The sequence below is a fragment of the Piliocolobus tephrosceles genome, chromosome 3 (assembly GCF_002776525.5).
Source record: "Piliocolobus tephrosceles isolate RC106 chromosome 3, ASM277652v3, whole genome shotgun sequence".
Classification (NCBI taxonomy): domain Eukaryota; kingdom Metazoa; phylum Chordata; class Mammalia; order Primates; family Cercopithecidae; genus Piliocolobus; species Piliocolobus tephrosceles.
Window position 1 is genome coordinate 176,893,749 of NC_045436.1, and position 23,954 is coordinate 176,917,702.

The following is a 23,954-nucleotide window of genomic DNA, read 5'->3' on the forward strand; positions in this document are numbered from 1 at the left end:
GGGATTCTCCCACCTCAACCTCCCGAGTAGCTGGGATTACAGGTGCGTGACATCACTGTCATGCATGTCTATGTGAAGAGACCACCAAACAGGCTTTGTGTGAGCAATAAAGCTTTATAATCACCTTGGTGCAGGTGGGCTGAGTCCAAAAAGAGAGTCAGTGAACAGAGATGGGGTGGGGCAGTTTTACAGGATTTGGGTAGGTAATGGAAAATTAAAGTCAAAAGGGTTGTTCTCTGGCAGGCAGGGGCGAGGGTAACAAGGTGCTCAGTGGGGGAGCTTCTGAGCCAGGAGAAGGAATTTTCACAAGGTAATGTCATCAGTTAGGGCAGGAATAGACCATTTCCACTTCTTTTGTGATTCCTCAGTTGCTTCAGGCCATGTGGATGTATATGTGCAGGTCACAGGGGATATGATGGCTTAGCTTGGGCTCAGAGGCCTGACAATCACACCCAGCTAAGTTTTGTTTATTTTTTAGTGGAGATGGGGTTTCTCCATGTTGGTCAGGGTAGTCTCAAACTCTTGACTTCAGGTGATCCACTCGCCTCAGCCTCCCAAAGTGCTGGGATTACAGGTGTGAGCCCCCATGCCTGGCCTAGCACAATATCAATTCATATATTCCTCATAAAAACGTTAGGAAGGGAAAGTACTCTTATTAGCACCATCTGGACTCAGATGAAGAAACTGAGTCCAGAACAGGTTAAGAAACTTATCCAAGTTAACTGGCTAATGAGGGGCAAAGCAGAATGAAACCTGGGTAGAATGAGCCCAGAACCCATGCCTGTCCACATTCCTCCCTCTGCTCCTTGAGCTAGGGGTCAGCTCTGTGTTCAGGGCATTGCCTGCTGCACACTGGCCACTCAGTGTATGCTTGTTGGTGGAAAGAAAGGCAAGAAATATTTATTCATCATTTATTATATGCCAGGCACTGTTGCCTGCTTTTATAAATATTACCTGATATAATTCTCACAGCCAGCCCAGGGAGTTAATATCAATCAGCCCACTTTGCAGATGAGAACTCCAAGGTGAGACACATTGCCAGTAAATGGTAGAGCCAGCTCTGGGTCATAGTGGGTGGGCCTGCCTCAGACCTTCTCAGTTCTTTCTCATTGCCTTTAGGAGTTTTTTTGTTTTGTTTTGTTTTCTGTATTAGGCTCCCCGGCTACCCTCACCCTTCCTCCAACAAAAAGAAAGAAGGGGAAGAGAACTGGAGAGAAAGACCAGGTAGGGGATTGGGACTGGGGCACGAGATAGGATGAAGCGACTCACAAAGAACCCGTTTTCTAACAAAGCGCGGACAGTGATTCCAGGCGCCCAGCAGAGGGCAGGATGTGGCCAAAGATTCCCTGCAGTCTGGAGAGCTGGGCCCGCAGGACTGCAAGGCAGGGGGACCTGCCTGTCCCTCAGGGAGAGTCCTGGGAACCCGCGCTCACCCCACAAGCTTCGGGGCGCATCTGCCGCACCCCTTACTTAGGCACCCGCAACTGTGGCGTGTATCTCCCCATTCAGGCTCCCCAGCTCCCGCCGCGGGAGCCCAGGGACCCTGATGCTAGCCTTGCCCCTAAATCGGACGCCGCTGCTGCCCAATTTTGGGGGGAATCCCGAGACTCATGCCCTGCCATTCCCAGGGAGAATGGTTTGGGGCAAACTACGGCTGTCTTGGGCCTCAGTTTCCCCATGTACAATGAAGGGGTCAGATTAGTCCCAGAGGGTCTAGATACTTTCATTCATTAAACACTGAGAAAAAGCTGAAGAGGAACAGCGTCAGCTGGAGACACTCCACTGCCCGTCCCAATACGAATGGGCAAATACAGCCTAGCGGGGAGTCCTGGGACTCACTTCGCAGCCAGGGTCGACTAACCACAGACCTAAGAGCCCCTTTACTTCTGGACCTGCGTCTACCGCGCTCTAAAATATGAACGATGCTTTCTTACTGCTGGGTTGTTGGAGGCGGATGTGGGATGGTGCTAACAAAGCGCGTAGCCGGGGCCTGGCCATAGTGGGTGCTGACAAATCGCTTACTGCCTGGAGGGACCGGGTTCCTGACTGACCCAGGGCCGAGCAGGGATTCCGATTCCTCTGGGCCGATCCCTTTCTCAGCTCCTTCCGCCCTGCCACCGCCCACTGCGTGCTGCTTTTGCCCGTCCCCTCCTCCCCCACTCCTTCCCCTCCTTCCGCGCCGCCTCGCGTCTCCCGCCCGCTGAAGCCGGCGAGGAGCGCAGCACGTTGGCCCCGGCGCCAGGAGCTCCCGGGTTCCCGGGCGGGCACTGGAGTAAGGACCTGCGAGCGCAGCCCGAGGCGGGGCACAGGCGGGACACTGCAGAGGACGCGGCGGGCGCGGGGTCCCTGCGAGCGCATTCCGCGGGGCGCCCAGGAGAAGGGGAACGCAGTCCCCGCCCCTGCACGGCGCTCGGCCCACTCGTTCTCCGCGCGCGGCTACAACCTGGACTGGGCGCGCCCCCGGCATCCCGCATCTCTGCGCGCGTCCCACATCCCGCATCCGGCTTCCCAGTTGCCGGGCATGTAGCAGCGGTAGCAACGGCGGAATATGGGCGGGAACCACTCCCACAAGCCCCCAGTGTTTGACGAGAATGAGGAAGGTAAGAGGGCTAGGGGTGCGACTTCCCGCCTCGCGCCGCCCCGCTCGGGCAGGGGCCAGGCATCCCCTCCCTCCACCACAGTTGGCCGAGCCCTGCGGGGCACCGCGTGCTGCCCGGCGCGGGGACCCAGGCACGGCCGCTTCGCCCAGCGAAGGCAGTGTGTGCCCGATCCCGTGCCAGGCGCGGCGCTTCTGCTGAGGCAACTCCTAGGTACCCAGTGCCGTTTAGCGGTCAGGACGGTGCCTAGCGCGGGACTGGGGAGGCGGCTTCAGAGAGTTGAACCGGAAACCTGCACTTGGGGGTGTGGAAGAGAGGAGTTGACTTCGAGGCTAGTCCGGATGTTTCTAGGCTCGGGCTCCCCAGGAAACCGAGATTTCTTTGAGAGCCTGAGGGTGACGGAGGTGGCCTGGGGGAGCGGATTGCACCGTGTGTATGTGTGTGTGTGTGTGTCTGTGTGTGTGCGCGCGCGCGCCCACGAAGCATTTGGTCTCGTGCAAGGGCCTGTTGGATGCAACTCTCTTCAGTCACCCAGGACAGCCCAGGGAAACTTTTCTTTGCTAAACTCTGTGGTTCCGTCCTGCTCTGGGCAGCCTCCCTGGCGCAGAAGTGGTATAGGCTGTCCAACCGCATCTCAACTTCCTGGCTGGGTCCTTGCGGTTCAGGTCGATAGAGCTCAGTATTGGACTAGCAGAACCCTCTTTCCAGTGCAGCGTGTCCCTGGAAAACTTACTTCACCTCTCTGAAACATTAGTCCCCTCATCTATGAAATGTAAGTTATGATACCACTTGCTACTTTATAGGGTTGTTTGAAGCTTAACCACTAGTAATCCACGTGAAAATTGCCTTATAAATTGCAAGCAGTACCGAGCTGTGCCGTTATCTGTTAAGAGCCCTCTGCCTCTCAAAGCTGGTTTCCTACTGTGCTGACTCGGCCAGTCTCCACTGTGCCCCAGATAAGAGCTGAGACATAGCACTTACTGTGTTCCAGCCATGCTAGCACATAGTGTTCACTCCGTCCTTTTCATGCCCCTTGAGGTGGCTGCCTTAGAAAGGGGGCTGTCCTGGTCACTGCTGGTAAGAAGTAGAGCTGGGCTTGAGGCAGGACAGTCTGCTTTGAAAGTTGTGCCTGTCATTACCCAGGGCATTGGTTGTGTGCGTACATGATGGATGGCTTCTAGAACTCCCAGGGCTGTGAGTGCTACTCACGTGCCTGCCTGGAGAACCCTTCTCAAAAAGATAGATGAACACAGTCAAGGTTAAGGGAGCACCTGCTGTGTCAGGCCCAAGAGAGCCTTCCTTAAAGGAGTTCCTAGGCTAATGGCCCTGAATGACCGTCCATGGTGATAAGGGCTTTGAGAAACCAGTGCAGGGTCTTGGGGGCACTGAGAGGCCCCAGCTTTTCCTGGTCTTTAGTCTGGAGTACATGCAGGTAAGGAGCCAGTTGTGGACAGAGGAGAGGTGGGCACGGAGGTGATGGAGGCTCTTGCATGTCGCAATAAGAGTTTGAACACTATGCAGCATCGCCCTCAATTGCAGGGGTTTGTAGTTCTAGCCTGGGTCAAAGGTCATGCTTTTGCTAATTTTCCTAGCATCTTTCTCTTTTATTTGTGGAGAAAATTTGCCACCCTTATATTGAAAACCGTCTTTGTCTTTTATCCCCAGCTTGAAAATATTCATTGGCAAAAGAGTTATCTCTGGTGTAGCCAACCTATTGATTTTCCTGTTCCTGTTCCTTATTCTATAAGCAGATTGGGCCTAAGGTTAACTGCCTGTTTTGGTGCTTGTTAAAATACAAGGTTAGGAGGCCGGGTGCGGTGGCTTATGCCTGTAATCCCAGCACTTTGGGAGGCCAAGTTGGGCAGATCACCTGAGGTCAGGAGAGGCCTGCCTGACCAACATGGTGAAACCCTGTCTCTACTAAAAATACAAAAATTAGCCGGGCATGTTGGCAGGAACCTGTAATCCCAGCTTCTTGGGAGGCTGAGGCAGGAGAATCCCTTGAACCCAGGAGGTGGAGGTTGTGGTGAACTGAGATCGCACCATTGCACTCCAGCCTGGGCACCAAGAGTGAAGCTCTGTCTCAAAAAAAAAAAAAGAAAGAAAGAAAGAAATATAAGGTTAGGGCTCTCCTCATTTTGCCATCTTCCAGCCCAATGAAACATTAACTTGTTTGATTTTGCCAGTATATCTCTCACACATTTCCTTGTACAGGTAAAACAGTATTACTTGCCACCAACCGACTCACTTATTTAGTAGGCATTTACTGTTCATATTTTCTGCACCCACCCCTGTGCTGGGGACCAGGAATATGAGGAGAATAAAGGCAAGTGTTAACAATTTGCTCCCAGTGCAAGTAAACCACCAGTACAACACAGGGTGTGTAAGTGCCCTGACGTGGGTGAGCTCAGGTGATGCTGATATCCTGGAGGAGGGTCCCTAACTCAGAGTGGGGAGGAGGGATCTGAAAAGGCCTCCTCTTTTAGACTGGCATCTTGCAGAAATGGCAGGAGTTACCTGGGGGGAAGAAGTGGCTGATAGAAGGAGGAAGGACGTTTCAGAGAAAGGGAAGAGTATGTGCAAAGGCAGATGGTAAAGAGTAAGCCTGGCTCATGTGGGGGTATTGAGGGAGCTTAGTACTCCTGCACTGTGGAGTATGAAGCTGGAAGGCATAAAAAATGAACCCTGAATGCCTGGCCAGCCTTAAAGGGCCCAGTGGCCATGGTCAGGTGTTTGGACTTGATCTTATAGGCATTTTGGAGTCACTGAAGGGTTTTAAGCAGGGAGTGACATGGTCCAGTGAACAAACAAGCTCTCCCAAAGCTAGTCATTGCATGGTTGAAGGTTGAAGATGTAAACACCTGCCTGACCAGAACAAGTCTGATTTAAATACTTTGAAGCTAAAGCACAGCTAAATATTTGCCGTTGTGTAATTGTGACAGGACCATCATCCACATTCTTTAGGCAGAAGTTTAATTCATTGTGTGCAAGTGGTCATAGCTGTTCACGCTCACATGATATATAATAAGCAGAGAAAGGATCATACCACAGATTAATTGGCAGAGTTGCTTTTCTTCACCGTGTTGCATAAAATAATAGTGGCTTTACTGTGGATGTTGTCTAAGATTTGGTGAAAGAGGGCACGTTAGCTGAGCCTCCTCCAGTTGCAAATGATGGAAAAGCAACATTAAGTGCTTTTGTTGTTTTTAAAAAAACAAAAGGTCTCACTGTCGCTCAGGCTGGAGGGCAATGGTGGGATCTTAGCTCACTGCAGCCTCAACTTCCCAGGCTCAAGGAGTCTTTCCGTCTCAGCCTCCCAAGTAGCTGGGACAATAGGCTTGTACCATTATGCCTGGCTAATTTTTTAATTTTTTAAATTTTTTTTATTTTTAGAGTCAAGGTCTCACTCTGTTGCCCGAGCTGACAAAGTGCTTTTAGGGGAATAAATTGGCTCTGGCCATTTCTTGCCTTCTCCATCACTACCATTTTTGTCCAAGCCATGGTCATAGCTCTTGTTTGGATTATTATAGTCACCTCTCTAAGTCCTCAAATGGTCTGTCCTTACTCCCATCACTGTCCACTCAATGCAGCAGCCAGATTGATCCTGTTAAAATATGCCATGGGCCAGATCAGTCCTCTGCTCTGCTCAATCCACCCTCAAATCCTCCTTCCAGCCCTAGGCACAACTTGCATCGTTGAGAAAATAAAAGCTGAAGTCCTTATGGATGCCCATCACGACTACCCTCTGAGACTGCACCTTCCTCTGTCTCTCCTGGCTCACCTGCCTCCTTCCTGTTTGTCCAACATGCCCTGCACCCTCACACCATAGCCCTGGCACCTGCCCCTCTTGCCCGAGGGCATCTCCCTGACCATCCACTCTCATTTCCTTCGGGTCTCCAGGAAAATGTTATTGACTCATTAGACTCTCATTGATCACCCTACTTAAAATGTCATTCCAAATCCTTTTCCTTGCTGTATTTTTTTTTGGTGGCAATTATCACTATCTATCATAATATTTATTTTACTTATTTTCTTGGCTATTGTCTGTTTTTCTCCACTCAGCACAAGTACTTTAAATCAGGGATCCCCAACCCCTGGGCCACAGACTGGTATCAGTCCGTGGTCTGTAGGAACTGGGCCGTCAGCAGGAGGTGAGTGGCGAGTGAGGGAGCATTAACCTCTGAGTTCTGCCTCCTATCAGATCAGCAGCAGCATTAGGCTCTCATGGGAGTGCAAATCCTACTGTGAACTGCGCATGTGAGGGATCTAGGTTGTGCACTCCTTACGAGAATCTAACTAGTGCCTGATGATCTCAGGTGGAACAGTTTCGTCCTGAAACTGGCCTCCCTCTGTCCATAGAAAATTTGTCTTCCATGAAACTGATCCCTGGTGCCAAAAAGGTTGGGGACCACTGCCTTCAGTAGAAGGATCTTTGTGATTGTTTCTTCCTAAGGAATTGCAAGCTCCTTAAGGTAGGGGTTTTGCATAGTTTATTTACTTCTATATCTCTAAGGCCTGAAATAACACCTGTAACATAACAGATGTCTGGTAATTTTTTGGTGAATAAATGAATGAGTGAATGAATAAAGGTGTCGATCTCATCAGCCATGGCTGGAACCAGGCTCCCTATAATATCAAGAATCTTCATTCCTGGATTCTGTGCTTTATTCTCAGGTAGACTGTCTCTTCACGGGGCTCCCACAACCTCCATGTCGATAGCTCTGAGTATGGAAAAGAGAGTATCTTTCTCGTAGTAGTTGCAGAAAATGTCCCACGGTTACTTTGATGGGCTCTAATTGAGTCTTGGGTATTTTTGAATCAGTTACTGTGAGTAGGGAGATTTGAGGCTCTAATCAGCTGGACTGGGTCACATGCCTACTTTTAGATTCAGGCGGTAGAGTCAGCTCCACTTGAGGAATTTGGAATAAGGGTCTGTGTGAAGAATTTTCCCAAGGGATATTGGCGTATCAGCAGAAAAAGGGTAAGTGGATGCTGGGCAGGCAGATAGAAAGAAAAAACATTCATCCCCCACACCTGTTATTATTGTGTTCCTTGGAGCACAGGCTGGGACCCTTTGGCGTATCCTACTTAATCATTTGATTCCACGTCCACCTTTTGCACTAGACTACAACCTCCTAAAGAACAGCACTCAGTTGTTTTCCACCTTTGTATCTGCAAAGCCTAGAATAAGGCCAATGAGGGCATAGAGCGTCCATCTGTTGAATGGAAGATGAAAATAGTCACTTATTGAGGGCCAATTTCTTGGATTCCTTTGGGGTCTGAAGCTATTGAGAAACAAACTGATTTATTTTCAGTAAAGTCATTGGAGAGTATGCCTTGGATTTGAGACCAGAATGGCCTTCCTACTCTTGTCCTTCAATTTTAACCCTGAGACTTGCTTGAGCAGAGAACTGGTTATTCAGAGTGGACCCTACACTGCCAGTAGCTTGGTGGCTCTTAATCATGGTGCACAGAGAACTCATAAGAAATTCCTAAAAAGAGATAGGACACAGCTAAGACACAGCTAAATGGCAGCCCGTGATGATTTCTGACTCGTGCATATCATGACTCGGGATGTCACCTCTCTTCCCAGTGAGAGAGAAGGCAAAGCTTTTCCCTGCTCCTTTCTAGGTAAGACAAAATTCCTGCTTTGTGGGATCGCAAAGGGGCCTAGAGCTCGGGGGCTGGCTTTTCAACAGTATGAGCTGAAGTGAATAGGTGTTAGGACAGGGGCAAGATTTATGTTGAGTCTTGAGGGAAGGGTTTAAACGCCTCAAGAGATAAAGGATCAGTATTTTAGCAGGATCAAACAGCATAATCTGGTGCTGAGCCTAGGCGTTTTTCCGGGAGAATGGGAAGAAACAGATATTCTTAGCATTACACCCTTAGCTAAAATCTGGACTTTGAGAAATGGCAGACTGAAATGAAGAAACTGTTCTACAAGGAACGTTGAGGGTCCTAACACCCTAAAAGGATATTTTAGTTTAGAGAACAGTGAGGACACATAGTTTAGGATACCAGAGGAGAATTTCTAGTTAAGGCAGACCCCTGAATTACCTAAGAAGAGAAAAACAGACTCTGTTAGACTGAGGTCATTCCCTTAGCTGGAGCCAACCAAGGAAAACATGGATGTCAATGTTGTTAGCAGTCCTGGAGTCTTCCTCTTCTCAGTCCTTGATTTTTGTGACCTCCTCGGAGTACCCTTATGCATTGAAGATTTTGGCCTCTGCTTCATCTCCCACAAGTGCTCCATCTGTGAAGTCATCAATATAAATATCTCATTCTTTCAAGGCAGGACATTATCCTGTTTGAATGTGGCAACATCATCACTGTTCACCAACATCCTGTTCCCCTGTACTTTCATGCACACGCACAAAATTATACCTCCTTGTCCCCTTGAAGTTATGTGAGACCATGTGACTTGTTTTGGTCCATTTGAGTAGAGATGATATATGTCACATCTTGGAGAAAGTATTGAAGACCCAGTGAATGTCACTTTATATCACTCTGTCTTGGAGCAACCACAGTGATCTACATGGTGGAACTTATTTCAGTCTGGTTCCCAGAGTGAGAACAACATGGATCAGAGATCACACTCACTACTGGCCAGCCTGCAGTGAGATATGGCATGAGTGGGACAGACTCTTTTGCCATCTTTTTTTGTTTTGTTTTGTTGTTTGTTTTTGAGACGGTCTCAGTCTGGCGCCCAGCTGGAGTGCAGTGGTGTGATTGTGACTCACTGCAGCCCCAACCTCCCCGGCTCAAGCAGTCCTCCCATGTCAGCCTACAAAGTAGACCACAGGAATGCACTACCATGCCCTGCTAGTTTATTTATTTATTTTTTGTTTATTTTATTTATTTATTTTTTGATACAGAGTCTCTCTCTCTCTGTCTCCCAGGCTGGCGTGCAGTGGCGTGGTAGCAGCTTACTGCAACCTCTGCTTCCCAGGTTCAAGTGATTCTCATGCCTCAGCCTCCCCAGTACCTGGGATTACAGGCAGGTGCTAGCATGCCCAGATAATTTTTGTATTTCTGGTAGAGATGGGGTTTCACCATGTTGGCCGGGCTGGTCTCAAACTCCTGACCTCAGGTAATCTGCCCACCTTTGCCTCCCAAACTTCTGGGATTACATGCGTGAGCCACCACGCCCAGCTGCTAATTTTTTTTTTTTTGTAGAGCTGGGGTTTTGGGGTTTATGTTGCCCATGCTGATCTTGAATTCCTGTGTGCAAGCAATCCTCTCACCTCAGCCTACCAAAGTGCTGAGATTACAGGTGTGAGCTACTGCTTTTTGCTATATTAAGTCACTGAGATTTGGGGCTGCTCATTACCACCATGTACCCACGCCTATCCTGACTGGTACACCTACTCAAACCAGCCCAACTTCAAGGAGAAAGCATTCACTATTTTACAATTAAGTATTATATTGACTGCATCGTTATTGTAGATACCCTTTATCACACTGAAGATGTTTCCTTCTATCCTGATTTGCTGACAGTTTTTATTGGTAATGGCAGTTGAATGTAAACAAATGCCCTTTTCTGCATCTATTGAGATGATATGTGACTTTTCTCCTTTTTCTGATCAGACAAGAATTATACTGATTGATTTTTAAATGTTAAATCAACTTTTCATTCTTGGGGTAAACACCACTTCATCATGATGTGATATATTCTTGGATTTGATTTACCAATATTTTGTTTATAACTTTTTAATAAGAATATATTATAAACCTTATGCCAATACATTTGAAGTGGACAAAATCACTACTCTATAAAAACACAACTTGCTGAAAATAATACCGGGGAAATTTAAATATCAGAACAGAACTAAATCTGTAATAAAACTTTCCCGTGAAGAAAAGTCTAGGCTCAGATGTCTTCGTAGGTAAAGTCTTCCAAACATTAGAAATAATAATAATCTTCTACAAACACTATCAGAGAATAGGAAGGAAGAGACATTTTTTAATGGCTTTATTAAGTTTTTGTATCAGTGTTATACTGATCTCATTAAAAGAATTAGGAAGTATACCAAACTTTGGGAGAGTTTGTGAAGGACTGTTATTATTATTATTATTATTATTTTGAGACAGAGTTTCGTTCTTGTTGGCCAGGCTGGAGTGCAAAGGTATGATCTCGGCTCACCACAACCTCTGTCTTCCGGATTCAAGTGATTCTCCTGCCTCAGCCTCCCAAGTAGCTGGGATTACAGGCATGTGCCACTACGCCTAGCTACTTTTGTATTTGTAGTAGAGACGGAGTTTCTCCATGTTAGTCAGGCTGGTCTCAAACTCCCAATCTCAGGTGATCCACCTGCCTCGGCCTACCTAAGTACTGGGATAACAGGTGTGAACCACTGCACCCGGCCAGGACTGTTATTATTGATAAGTTTCAAGTTTATTGACATAATGTTATTCTCAATATCCTCTTACTATCTTTTCCAGTGTTTGTAGGATCTGTAGTGATATCTCCTTTTTTCAATTCTGATTTTGGTAATTTATGCTTGCTTTCTTTTTTTTTTTTTGAGACAGAGTCTCGCTCTGTCACCCAGGCTGGAGTGCAGTGGCACAATCTCGGCTCACTGCAAGCTCTGCCTCCCAGGTTCAGGCATTCTCCTGCCTCAGCCTCCTGAGTATTTGGGACTACAGGTGCACGCCGCCACGCCCAGCTAATTTTTTGTATTTTTAGTAGAGACGTGGTTTCACCATGTTAGCCAGGATGGTCTCGAACTCCTGACCTCATGATCCACCTGCCTCGACCTCCCAAATTGCTGGGATTACAGACGTGAGCCACCGCGCCCGGCCTGTGCTTTCTTTTTCACTTTTTTTTAAAAATTGGCCTTTCTTGTTTTGTCAGTTTTTAAATTTAAAAATAACTTTCGGTTTAATTTTTATTTGTTTTCTTTTTGATTCACTGATTTTTTAAAAATAGTTTTCTTCTGTATACTTTTTGGTTTAATTTACTGTTCTTTTTCTAGGTTTTTTATATAGAGCCTTAGATAATTGATTATATTTACTCACATATTCTATACTTTATTTTTTATTCACTTAGGAGTTTCCGATAGAATGAGTTTCCTTTGATGAAGTATTCATCATTTCTTTTATTGCATGCTTTGTAGTGACAAATTTTCTCACTTTGTACTTGTCTGAAAATGTCTTTATTTAGACCTTACTTATGAGTGATTCTTTTGCCGGTTATCAAATTCTATGTCAGTAGGTTTTTTCTTCAGCATTTTGAATATATGATTTATTGTCTTTTGCCCTCCATTGTTTCTGAGCAAAAGACAGCTGCCAGTTCTATTTTTCCTCCTTTTAAGCTTGTACGTTTTTCTTGCCAAACTGCTTTTAAAAGTTTATATTCCCATTCAGAAACCTAACGATGATGTGCATAGGTATAATGATCTGGCCATCTCTGCTTGCTGTGAGTGCTTCTTGGATTTGTATCTTAGGGGCTTTGTTAGTTTTGGAGGATTTTAATTTTGTCATTTAACCTTGGTTGTGACATTTTCCCTTTCTCCTTACATGATCAAACTCAAATTGCAAAGACATTAGACCTTATCACTATGCCCCATCTGGGTTTGACAATACTTCTGTGTCTTTTGTTCTTTTTTCTCTCCTTGTTTTTAGTCTGAATATTTTCTTCTGGGCTATCTCTTTTTTAGTCACTTCAGGTCTGTCTGCTATTAAGTACAGCCATTAACTTCTTAATATTATTTATTGTGTTTTTTAGTTCTAGAATTATCAGTGGGTTCTCTTTTATGTCGTTCAAATCTCTGCTGAAATTCTCAAAACTTGTCTTTTAATGTCTTCAGCATATTAACCAAGTTCATTTAGAAGGTGTGTTTGGTAACTCCATTGTTTAGTAACCCTGTGGGTCTATTTCCATTGTCTATTGTTTCATTTTAAACCTATCTTGTCCTCTAATTTGCCTTTTTGTAAAAAAATTACATACTGGGTATTATATAGGAAATAGTATAGAGATGATTCGAGGCTTTGGATGATATTATATTTCCAAAAAGATTTTCCTTCGGGTCTTTGCAGGCATCTGTGCTAGAGGTGATAGGAATCATGCTTCATCTTAAATCCTCACAGAGACTCAAATGGTTTGAAGTCCTGTGAGGGCTGGTCTATATTTCACACTAACTGCTAGAATGTAACTCTGTCATGTTCTTACCAAAGCCTGGGTGTTTACCAAGCCTCCTCCTCTTTGGTAGTTCCAGATGTTCAGTGTTTGTCCCCCACCTGAAGCCTGCGAGTGCTTCCAAAGTAGCTCCTCAGCTTCTTGGAATCTGCTTTCCTGATTGGCAGGTTCCACTTGCTGTGCCCATTTCTTTGAACCTTCCTTTCTCCCAGATATTTGTCCTGAAGTTTTTTCTTCCCTTAATAGCTCTGTAACTCCTCCAAACAGATTTTTCAAAAGTGTATTTTGTGCAGTTATATATAGTTTTACTTAGCAGGAAGGTTGACCGAAAATATTCCAGTCCACCGGAAGCAGAACTCCTCTCCTCAGTATTTATCTGTACACGAGCGCCTTCTGTTTTAAAGATAAGCTCTTCCTAATCCCCGTGCTACCTCAGATCTACTACCCAACTCTCCTCACTCTCATCACAGAGCTTCATGAAAAAGCAGTCCACACTTGGTGTCTTCACTTTCTTAGTGATAACATTCCTCACGTCACTACATCTAGCTTTTCCTCATTTGAATTAAGCAGCTCTGACTACGAGCTTTTTGTTTTTGAAGGCAGCAGGTAACTGTAAGTCGTGTCTTTTTGGGACACAAAAAATGAGCCAACTCATGAACGTCACCATCCAGCGGAAGAAATAGAGCATGTACAGTTCCCCTGAAGCTCCTTGAATGTGCTCCGCTCCCTTTCCCGTTTTTGAACTCCTACACAATACAGTGTTTAGTTTTTTGTTTGTTTGTTTGTTTTTTGAGACAGAGTCTTGCTGTGTCACCCAGGCTGGAGTGCAGTGGTGCAGTCTCGGCTCACTGCAAGCTCCGCCTCCTGGGTTCAGGCCATTCTCCTGCCTCAGCCTCCCGAGCAGCTGGGTACAGGCGCCCGCCACCACGCTGGGCTAATTTTTTGTATTTTTAGTAGAGACGGGATTTCACTGTGTTAACCAGGATGGTCTCGATCTCCTGACCTCGTGATTCACCCGCCTCGGCCTCCCAAAGTGCTGAGATTACAGCGTGAGCCACCACGCCCGGCCAGTTTTTATTGTTTTTGAAATTTATAAAAGTGGTAGCATGTTTAATGTGGTTTTGTATAGTTTACTGTTTTCACTCAAGGTTGCACTTCTAGAATTCATCCATGCTGCTGTGAGTAGCTGCCATCTATTCATTTTCATTACTGTTCCATTCAGTTACTGTAGTGTAACTCATTTATTTTTTCTTTGGACCCTGATTGTACTATACTGCTTCTGGTTTTTTACTATTATGAACCATATGGCTGTGAACAATTCTGTGTATGTCTCCTGTTGCACATATATCAGATTTCCTCTAGGATAAATGCCACAGTAGAGCTGCTAGGTCATAGAATAGGTGTGTGTCCAGATTTTATAAGGTGATGGCAAATTGTTTACCAACATGATCATATGAATTTATACTCTGACAAGCTATGCATAGGCATTTCCATTGCTCTACATCAGCACTGTTCTATAGAAATGTGACTCAGTCGACAAATGGGAACCACATATGTCATTTTTAATAATACATTTTATTTAACCGAACATACCCCAAATATTACTATTACCTTTCTTTTTTTTTTTTTTTTCCTTGAGAGAGTCTCACTCTGTCACCCAGGCTGGAGTGCAGTGGCGCAATCTCGCTCACTGCAAGCTCCACCTCCCGGGTTCATGCCATTCTCCTGCCTCATCCTCCCGAGTAGCTGGGACTACAGGTGCCCACCACCACACCTGGCTAATTTTCGTATTTTTAGTAGAGACGGGGTTTCACCATGTTGGCCAGGCTGGTCTCGAACTCCTGACCTCAAGTGATCCACCTGCCTTGACCTCCCAAAGTGCTGGCGAAATATTATCATTTCATTGTGTAATAAACCTCAACATTGTTGAGATATTTTACATTAGTTTATTCACACTGTGTCTTTGAAATTGAGTACATATTTTACACTTGCAGCATGTCTTAATCTGGGTTAGTTACATTTAAAGTGTTCCAAAGTCACATGTGGCTATTAGCTAACTTATCGAACAGCATACGTTTATTTTCTTGCCAATATTTACGACTGTTGACTTTTCATATTTGCCAATTGATTGAGCATGCAATAGTATTTCATTGTTTTAAATTGCATTTTGTCACTATTGAGGTTGAAGTGTCCTTATATATTAAGTTCCCAGTCATATTTCTGGTTTTGTGAAGTTCCTGTTCATAACTGTTATGTTTTTAATTAGAAGTCTGTCTTCTTTGATTGACTTGTAGCTCTTTATATAGTCTACATGACATTTCCTTGTCAGTTATGTGTTGCAAATATTTTATTCTATTTTGCAATTTCACTTTTCAAGCCCTTTATGGTATCTGTTGACATCATAAATGTCTTCATTTTAATTTAGTAATACCCATTAAACTTTCCTTGTGGTTTATATTTTGTGTATAAATATGTATATGCATAAATATGTATATTTATATACAAAATATATATTACGTATAAAAGTATGATTATATATGATGTATTTTATAATATATTACATAAAAATGTATTTATATATTATATATTTATGTAATACGATAATATAATTATGTATAATATATAAAAATATATTTCTCCATAAGAAAACCTTCTCCACCTTAAGATTTATGCATATTGTTTATTGATGCAATATTTCCTCTTAGTTTTGGTGACATTACTCCCTCCAAGGTTTCCCCCTGCTTTTCTGGCTGTTCCTTCTCCTTCTCTGCAAGGCTGGCTTCCTCTCGCTTGCAACGAAGGCTGGAGTTCCTCAAGGTTGAGCAATTGGACCTCTTACTTAGCTTTCTGTACTCTCTCCCTAGGTGATCTTGTCAACCTGTGCATGTTCAGTCACTCTGTATCAGACAGGGTGTAGTCAGGACTCAGAACCTACACCAGTTTTCAAAAAGGGAAAATGTAATTCCGAGAACTGTCAACTGGTAAAGTGGTTAACTACTAAGTAGAGTCAAAGAGGGCTCTAGGAGGTATAGAAGCAGCAACTTAAGCAAAACACCTAATCTTTCTAGGGCTGAGGAAGAGTGAACACGTAAAAGAACTCAGAAACTTAGAAGGTGGCCCCCTTTTCCGTGAAGTCTGTGATTCATATGTCTCTGGAGAAGGCATTGTTGCCGGAATAGGCAGCCTATTGGCAATGCCTAACACAAGGCCAGCTGGAAAAGGAGAAATGTGTACAGGGTTCAGCTCCAATATCACAAATCTGACTTGGAGCTGAGAGTCAATAAATTAGTAACTGATATATTTCTATATGACAGTGACTCAGTAATTTTTTCCTTTTTTTTTTTTTTTTTTTTTTTGGAGACAGAGTCTTGCTCTGTTGCCCAGGTTGGAGAGCAGTGGTGCGATCTTGGCTCACTGCAACCTCTGCCTCCTGTTTTCAAGCAATTCTCCTGTCTCAGCCTCCCAGATAGCTGGGATTACAGGCATGCACCACCACACCTATCTAATTCTTGTATTTTTAGTAGTGACGGGGTTTCACTATGTTGGCCAGGCTAGTCTCAAACTCCTGGCCTCAAGTGATCTGCCCACCTCGGCCTCCCAAAGTGCTGGGATTACAGGTGTGAGCCACCATGCCCAGCCAGACTCAATAATTTTTACCTTAATTCATATTTCTCCTCTGATTTCCAAACTTCCAGTTTCCTATTTATAATTCCATTTGGATATCTCAAAAGAATTATTATCTCAAATTCAACATGACTTCACTGAACTAATTTTCTTCCAGAATTTCCTAGTTTTGTGTGTAGTGTCATTATCCGTTCAGTTACAGAAGCCAACATGTCTCAGGTTTTTCCCTTATCCCCCTAAATCCAATTAAGCCCCTGGCTATGTCAATTTTGTCTCCTAAATAGCTCACAAATCTGCCTGTCTTTCCAGCCACACCAACCTCAATTCAAACATCACGTTTCATGTGGACTCCCCTGGGCTTCCTGACTGGCCTCCCTGTCTTCTCTTGCACTTTCAGAATATCCCCCACCCAACAGCTAGAAAATAGCTTCAAATCACAAGTATGATCGTGTCAGTTCCTTGCCTAACATTTTTCAATGGCTTCCATTGCCCTCCGGACAAAGATTATAACCTGTAATACATCCTTCAAAACCCTGCCCAGCTCTCCCACCTCACCGCAAGCTGCGTTCCCCTTCACTGTGTGTGTTCAATTAAAGTTTTCAGCCAAATCTCTAGCAGATGACAACTGTCCCATAAATTTAGCAATTTCTTACTCTTTTTTTTTTGAGACAGAGTCTTGCTCTGTGGCCCAGGCTGGAGTGCAGTGGCCGGATCTCAGCTCACTGCAAGCTCCGCCTCCCGGGTTCCCACCATTCTCCTGCCTCAGCCTCTCGAGTAGCTGGGACTACAGGCGTCCGCCACCTCGCCCGGCGAGTTTTTTGTATTTTTTTAGTAGAGACGGGGTTTCACTGTGTTAGCAAGGATGGTCTCGATCTCCTGACCTCGTGATCCACCTGTCTCGGCCTCCCAAAGTGCTGGGATTACAGGCTTGAGCCACCATGCCTGGCCTATTTCTTACTCTTGTAATCAGTGTTATTATTCATACTCTTCAACCACACAGCCATTCTTTCAGTTTTTAAAAAGTTTACTCCTGCCTCAGGACCTTACTGTGTGTTGTTCTCTCCATCTGAAACACTCTTTCCATCTTACCCCATTTGCCTCGGTCATTTCCCTCTTATCTTTCTTCAAGATGCCTTATCTGCTTCCTAGATTGGGTAATTCCTCCTAGAAGGCCCCCTGAAATTATCACATATTGAATTCATAGCATTGAACACAGTTGTAATTCTGCATTTACTCTTGTGGCTATTTCATTAAGTCAGTCTATTAGTCTGTTTTCACACTGCTAATAAAGACATACCTGAGACTGGGTAATTATTAATGGAAGAAGCTTAATGGACTCACAGTTCCATGTGGCTGAGAAAGCCTCACAATCATGGTGGAAGGCAAAAGGTACATCTTGCATGGCAGCAGGCAAGAGAGAATGAGAACCAAGCGAAAGGCTTTCCCTTACGAAACATCAGATCTCATGAGACTTATTCCCTACCATGAGAACAGTATGGGGGAACTGCCCTCATGATTCAGTTATCTCCCACCGGGTCCCTCCCACAACACGTGGGAATTATGGGAGCTACAATTCAAGATGAGATTTGGGTGGGGACACCGCCAAACCATATCAGTCAGTCACCCCCACAAGACCGTAATCGCTACAAGGACTGGGTCTATGGCTCTTGAGGTGTCTCCTGTGGGCCCCACTGCTTTAGAAAGTGTCTATCATTGTAGCTGCTGGTTCTTGAGTATCAGAAAAGACTAAGAAAAATCACTGTGTAACCTTATAAAGGTTACAGGTTCCTTCCCAGTATCTAAAGGAGAAAGCCTAGGGAAAGGGAAAATAAAATTATATTTAATAAACACCTACTATGGGCCAAACATTTTTTATACATAATATTATATGATCTTTACTTTTATTTTTATTTCAATAGCTTTAAGAGTACAAGTGTGTATTAGTCCATTCTCAGACTACTATAAAGAAATACCTGAGGCCGGGCGTGGTGGCTCAAGCCTGTAATCCTAGCGCTTTGGGAGGCCGAGACGGGCGGATCACAAAGTCAGGAGATCGAGACCACCCTGGCTAATACAGTGAAACCCCGTCTCTACTAAAGAATACAAAAAACTAGCCGGGCGACGAGGCGGGCGCCTGTAGTCCCAGCTACTTGGGAGGCAGAGGCAGGAGAATGGCGTAAACCTGGGAGGCGGAGCTTGCGGTGAGCTGAGATCCGGCCACCGCACTCCAGCCTAGGCGACAGAGCCAGACACCGTCTCAAAAAAAAAAAAAAAAAAAAGAAATACCTGAGACTGGGTAATTTATAAATAAAAGAGGTCTAATTGGCTCATGGTTCTGCAGGCTGTATAGGAAGCATGATGACTTCTAGGGAGGCCTCAGGAAACTTAACCATCATGGCGGAAGGCGAAGTGGAAGCAGGCACATCTTACTTGGCTGGAGCAGGAGTATAAGAGAGAGGGAGGAGGTGCCACACATTTTTAAACAACCAGATCTCATGAGAACTCTATCATGTGAACAGCACCGAGTGGGAAGTCCTCCCTCATGATCTAGTCACCTCCCACCAGATCCCACCTCCAACACTGGGGATTATAATTCAGCATGAGATTTGGGCAGAGACACAAATCCAAACCATATCAAAGTGGATGAATTGTGTAGATTACTTTCAATGGCAAAAACCACAGTAACTTTTGCACCAACCTATACAATTCATCCATTGTAAGTTAACTTTCAATGGCAAAAACTGCAGTAACTTTGCACCAACCTAATATGATGGTGAAGTCTGGAATTTTAGTGTACCAGTCACTGAGGTAGCATACATTGTACCCAATATGTAGTTTTTCATCCTTCACTCCTTTCCCATTCTCCCCCCATCTGAGTCTCATGTTCATTATACCACTCTGGAAGCCTTTGCATACCTGAGCTCCCATTTACAAGTGAGAACATACAACATTTGGTTTTCCACTCCTGAGTTACTTCACTTAGAATAATGGCCTCCAGTTCCAGCCAAGTTGCTGTTATCTAATGTTTAGAATAACAGTGTGAGAGAGGTTTTGTTTGCTCCATTTTATACCTGGAGATATTGGGATTTCCAAGAGGTTAACTAAGTTGTCTCAGGTGATATAATTGTGCTTGGTCTCACTTCTTTCTGTATAACTGAAAAGCTCTTTCCCTCAAGTTGGCCTTTCCCAAAACTCAGTAATTTGCATCCCACTTGCAGAATTATTATTATTATTTTTTACTATAGCCATGTACTACCTGTACTATTGTTTAATACTTTTCTGTATCTTGACCATGACTTTAATATAATTTTTTTGCAAGGAAACTTTATGTTTCTGCTTTAAATTGGAGCCAGATTGTGACTACTATAAATAGAAAATGAAATAAAAATTAAGATGGATGCAAAAAATGATAGTGTAGTAAGATTTTTTAAATTAACATATTCATTATTTGCATAGTTACCTATTGTGTGTGCATATGTATGTGGCAAGAACACATAAGACCTACTCCCTTAGCAGATTTCCAGTGTATAGTATGTTATTATTAACAGCAGCCACGATGATATTGTTAACCTTTTGTAGACCTTTAGTTTGCGACTTGTTCCATGGATAATTTTGCAATGGATTTGTAAATGTGTGAATGAGCAGTAGTGCTGCATGGCAGTTGTACAGATGCAGCGTTGGAGCTGTGGAGAGGTCTGCAAGGTATGCCAAGCTTCGGGGTTTGTGTTTAGTTCAAGGTAATGACGGGTTTGTTTTTTTTTCTCTTTTTTTTTTTTGGAGATGGAGCCTCGCTCTGTCGCCCAGGCTGGAGTGCAGTGGCATGATCTTGGCTCACTGCAAACTCCGCCTCCCAGGTTCACAACGTCAGGTTCTTGAGGGAGTTTGAGGGAGTTTGAGCCCCACACTTTCTTTTTGACACTGGAGCTGCAGCATGTGCGCTTTTAGGCAGCTCTCTAAACTACGTTCCACCTTCCAGCCCAGCTTAGAGATAGGCTATGGGCCTTGTGCTTATGTGTATCTGTGATGTACCAGGACCCCTGTCCAGGTCCATCATGGAATCTTTCAGCAGGGATGCCCCTGACATAGTGTAGTAGTTAAGAGCACAGACTCTGGAGCTGGATTGCCTGGTGTTGAAAGCTGCCTCTGCTACTTCCTAGCTGAGTGATGTGTGTAAGTTTCTTCACCTCTCTGACCCTCAGTCTCCTCATCTGTAAAATGAGGGTTAAATGGTACTTCATGCATTGGTGTCAGTACTAAATGAGTTAATGTATGTAAAGTGCTTACACAGTCTGGCAGTAATAAATACTATATAAAGTTTATTAACATTTTATGACTGAAGATTCTATGTGGAGGTCAAAGGCACAGATTTTGGGATCACACAAGTCTGGGTTCAAATCCTGCCTTTTCTGTGTGTTGACTATGTCACCTTGGACCAACAACTTATCCTCTCCAAGCCTGAGTTGCTTTTGCTGAAGAATGGGGATGCACTCTGACATAGTCCTTGTGAGGATGGAGTGAGGTAACCATATGTCGATGGCTTCATCATACAGTGTGCGGCACTTAGGAGGATGCCTGACTCAACACAGGAGGCACAAAACATGGAGAGAAGGCAGGCAGGGGGCTGCTGTTTATTCAGCCAGAAGAAGGTGGCTCTGGCTTCCTCCCAGCTAACATTCCATCCCAGCTGTCAGGCGGTTCTTTCTCATTTCCATTCTCCTAGGAAACAGCACATTCCGACGGACTCTGCCCTCAAAGCTTCTTTGGCTGAAACCTCATGCTACCTGTCAGGAAGGCGGAGGCCTGTTCTTAGAAGCCTGACTCTGGCAAGTCGTGTGGAACCGGTGGTTGGGGAGCAGCGTCCTCTTGTCATGTTGTTGCTGCTGATGTGGATCAAGCTGACTTTTGTGTCCTGGAGTGTTGTTTTTGCTGTATTTCTTGGCATCCCCTATGGAGAGACTGGGGGCTGGAATGGGGTCTTAGGGAGGATTAGATAATGAGCCCCTGTCCTTTAGAAAATGTCTGTCATTTTAGGTGCTTGAGGGGAAAACAAGGAAAGTCCTTGGATGCCTAATGCGAGGTGGAATTTGGACACAAGGACACGAATAAGAAAGGATGTGGTAGAGTTCCTTGGCGGTTCCATTCTCTTAGAGCACCATCACTCCCTTTCTGTGTTTGAAGCAAGTTATTCTGGTTGGAACAGAACATGCAACCTTTTAGAGCCATCAGTATCCCCAGCACCGAGCTGTAGATAAAACCCACTCATTTTGCACTCCCTTTGGATCCAGCAGAACCTCCTGAGTCCACAGAAGGCCATTCCACAAGAAGGCATTCCTAGGCATGCAAATGGAGGAATGGTTGATGGGTGCACTGAGCGTATAACCTCTGCTTCTGTGCATGCTCCATGGTAATCGCTTCCAGAGCAAAATCTCAAAGACAGAAGAGCAATAGCAGATCATTAAAAGAAGCACTGGGCCCTCCTGAATGCAGAATGCTGTATGCCCAGGTTGCAGGTCCCTGAAGCTGGCTTTATTAGTAGAAAATGAAGAGGCACTTAATGGTTTTTAATATGGGGAGTGATGTGACCAGGTTTTCAGTTTGGAATGATCATGCTAGGTGCAGACTGAAGGATGGTTTGGCAGGGGAAGAAATTGGTCACCAGGAAAACATGTTAGCTCCGCAAGAAAGAGGAGGGCCACAAACGCCCATACTATTGGCTATGTTTGCATATATGGATACAGTTATTTTTAACCACTATACATTGATGTACATATGAACAAAAAATATGCCTACAGATGCTTTACAAGCCTTCCATCTCCTTGATCGTGTGGAAAATGCCAGTGAGTTCTCACTTATAGGAAATAAATCTTATCAGACTCAACGTAATTGTGCTGCAGCAGAATCCTCTACTGTTCATTTAAGTGGTATAAGATATTTATAAATTCCATTTAAAATGTAATTATTTTTAAGCACACTTTCCAAACAAAATCGAAAAGTCATTGCATGTCATATTTAATAAGTTTCAACACAGTTTCTTAACCCTTCTCTCCAGAGTATAATTACGCCATCAATCTTCCCGGAGAATCAAAGGAGCTTAGCAGAACACACCTTTCATGCATTAAGCAGAATTATGCTTGCTTAGGATTTGCATTTGAAAGTGATTTGCATTGGCATTTTATTTCTTCCAGAAAATAACAAATGTTTCTGATCTTTCTGAGGTATCATGGTCTTAAACCGTGGCTATAAATCTTTCAGAACTTATATTTTACCAGTTCCTTTAATTTCTGTGATGTGATGGGTAGGGAGAGAAACAAAACTGTAATTTAGAAACATTTTTTTTTCTTAGGCAGAAAACAAAACACAAGATCAGGCCCTGGCCTGCAGGTTGCCAATTTGATTTGTTTCTTGTCTTACACCCCCTAATGACCCTTGTGTGAGATGCCCCGACGACTCATCTTTCTGGATGCATTTAGCTCTTTGTAATTAATGGGAATACAGTCTGTCTGTAAGTAATGGGAATACAATGTTAGATTCTGATATAAATTTATGACTGAAACCTATAGGGCAGAGGTTCTCAAATAGGGTGTTAGTTTGGGATGAGTTTAAAATAATAGTTTTTTCAAATACCACTAGTATATTCTATGCTGACAACTCTCTCTTTGTTGTTGTTGTTTGTTTGCAGGCTCAGCTGGTTCCCTGCAGACTCAAAATTTTAATTGGCAACCCCACATTTTTACATGGGAATCTAGTAGAAACCTCCATTTGCACTCTTTGCTTCTCTTCCTATCCCTAAATGTACCCCTTCCTCAGTCTTTCCTACTTCAGCAAGTAGAGATTACATTCCTTCAATTGCTCAGGCTCACACTTTAGAGTCATTCTTGACTCTTTCCTCTTCTTTGCACATTGCAAAAAACCCCTTACCTCGCTCTTGTCATTCATGTCCCTTCACTCTCGTCTTTCAACCTCATCATTTCAACACCAAGACACTGAGAAATATAGAACAGGAGTCCAAACAGACTCACTGCTGTCATTTGTCTCAGGCTTCCACTCCCAATTCTGTTTATTTGCAATCATTTGGAATTTATTCAGACTTATAACTCAGCATTTGATCTACCTTGGTAAACATGCCATATTCACTTGAAAGGAATATATATCCTATAGCTACTGGTGTAGTGTTTCATAAATCTCACTTACGGTAAGTCTCCCATATCCTTATGGAGTTTTTTTTCTTTTCTTTTCTTTTTTTTTTTTTTGAGATGGAATCTCGCTCTGTCGCCCAGGCTGGAGTGCAGTGGCCAGATCTCAGCTCACTGCAAGCTCCGCCTCCCGGGTTCACGCCATTCTCCTGCCTCAGCCTCCCAAGTGGCTGGGATTACAGGCGCCGCCACCTCGCCTGGCTAGTTTTTTTGTATTTTTTTAGTAGAGATGGGGTTTTACCGTGTTCACCAGGATGGTCTCGATCTCCTGACCTCGTGATCCGCCCGTCTCGGCCTCCCAAAGTGCTGGGATTCCAGGCTTGAGCCACCGCGCCCGGCCCTTTTTTCTTTTTAAAAAGATAATTACTGAGAAAAAAGTGTTAACATATTTATGTATGATTG

At 44.4% G+C, this 23,954-nt stretch overlaps 1 protein-coding gene across 2 annotated transcripts in view; it reads left to right on the top strand.

Annotated features, from left to right (window-relative positions):
• Nucleotides 1-2,156: 2,156 nt before the first annotated feature.
• Nucleotides 2,157-23,954, top strand: part of STK32B (serine/threonine kinase 32B) — a 423,693-nt gene continuing 401,895 nt past the window's right edge. For both annotated transcript variants that reach the window (XM_023206694.3, XM_023206695.3), the window contains exon 1: nucleotides 2,157-2,600. In XM_023206694.3, the coding sequence (XP_023062462.1) occupies nucleotides 2,549-2,600 (52 nt within the window). In that variant the 5' untranslated portion in view covers nucleotides 2,157-2,548. The remainder of the gene's footprint in view (nucleotides 2,601-23,954) is intronic.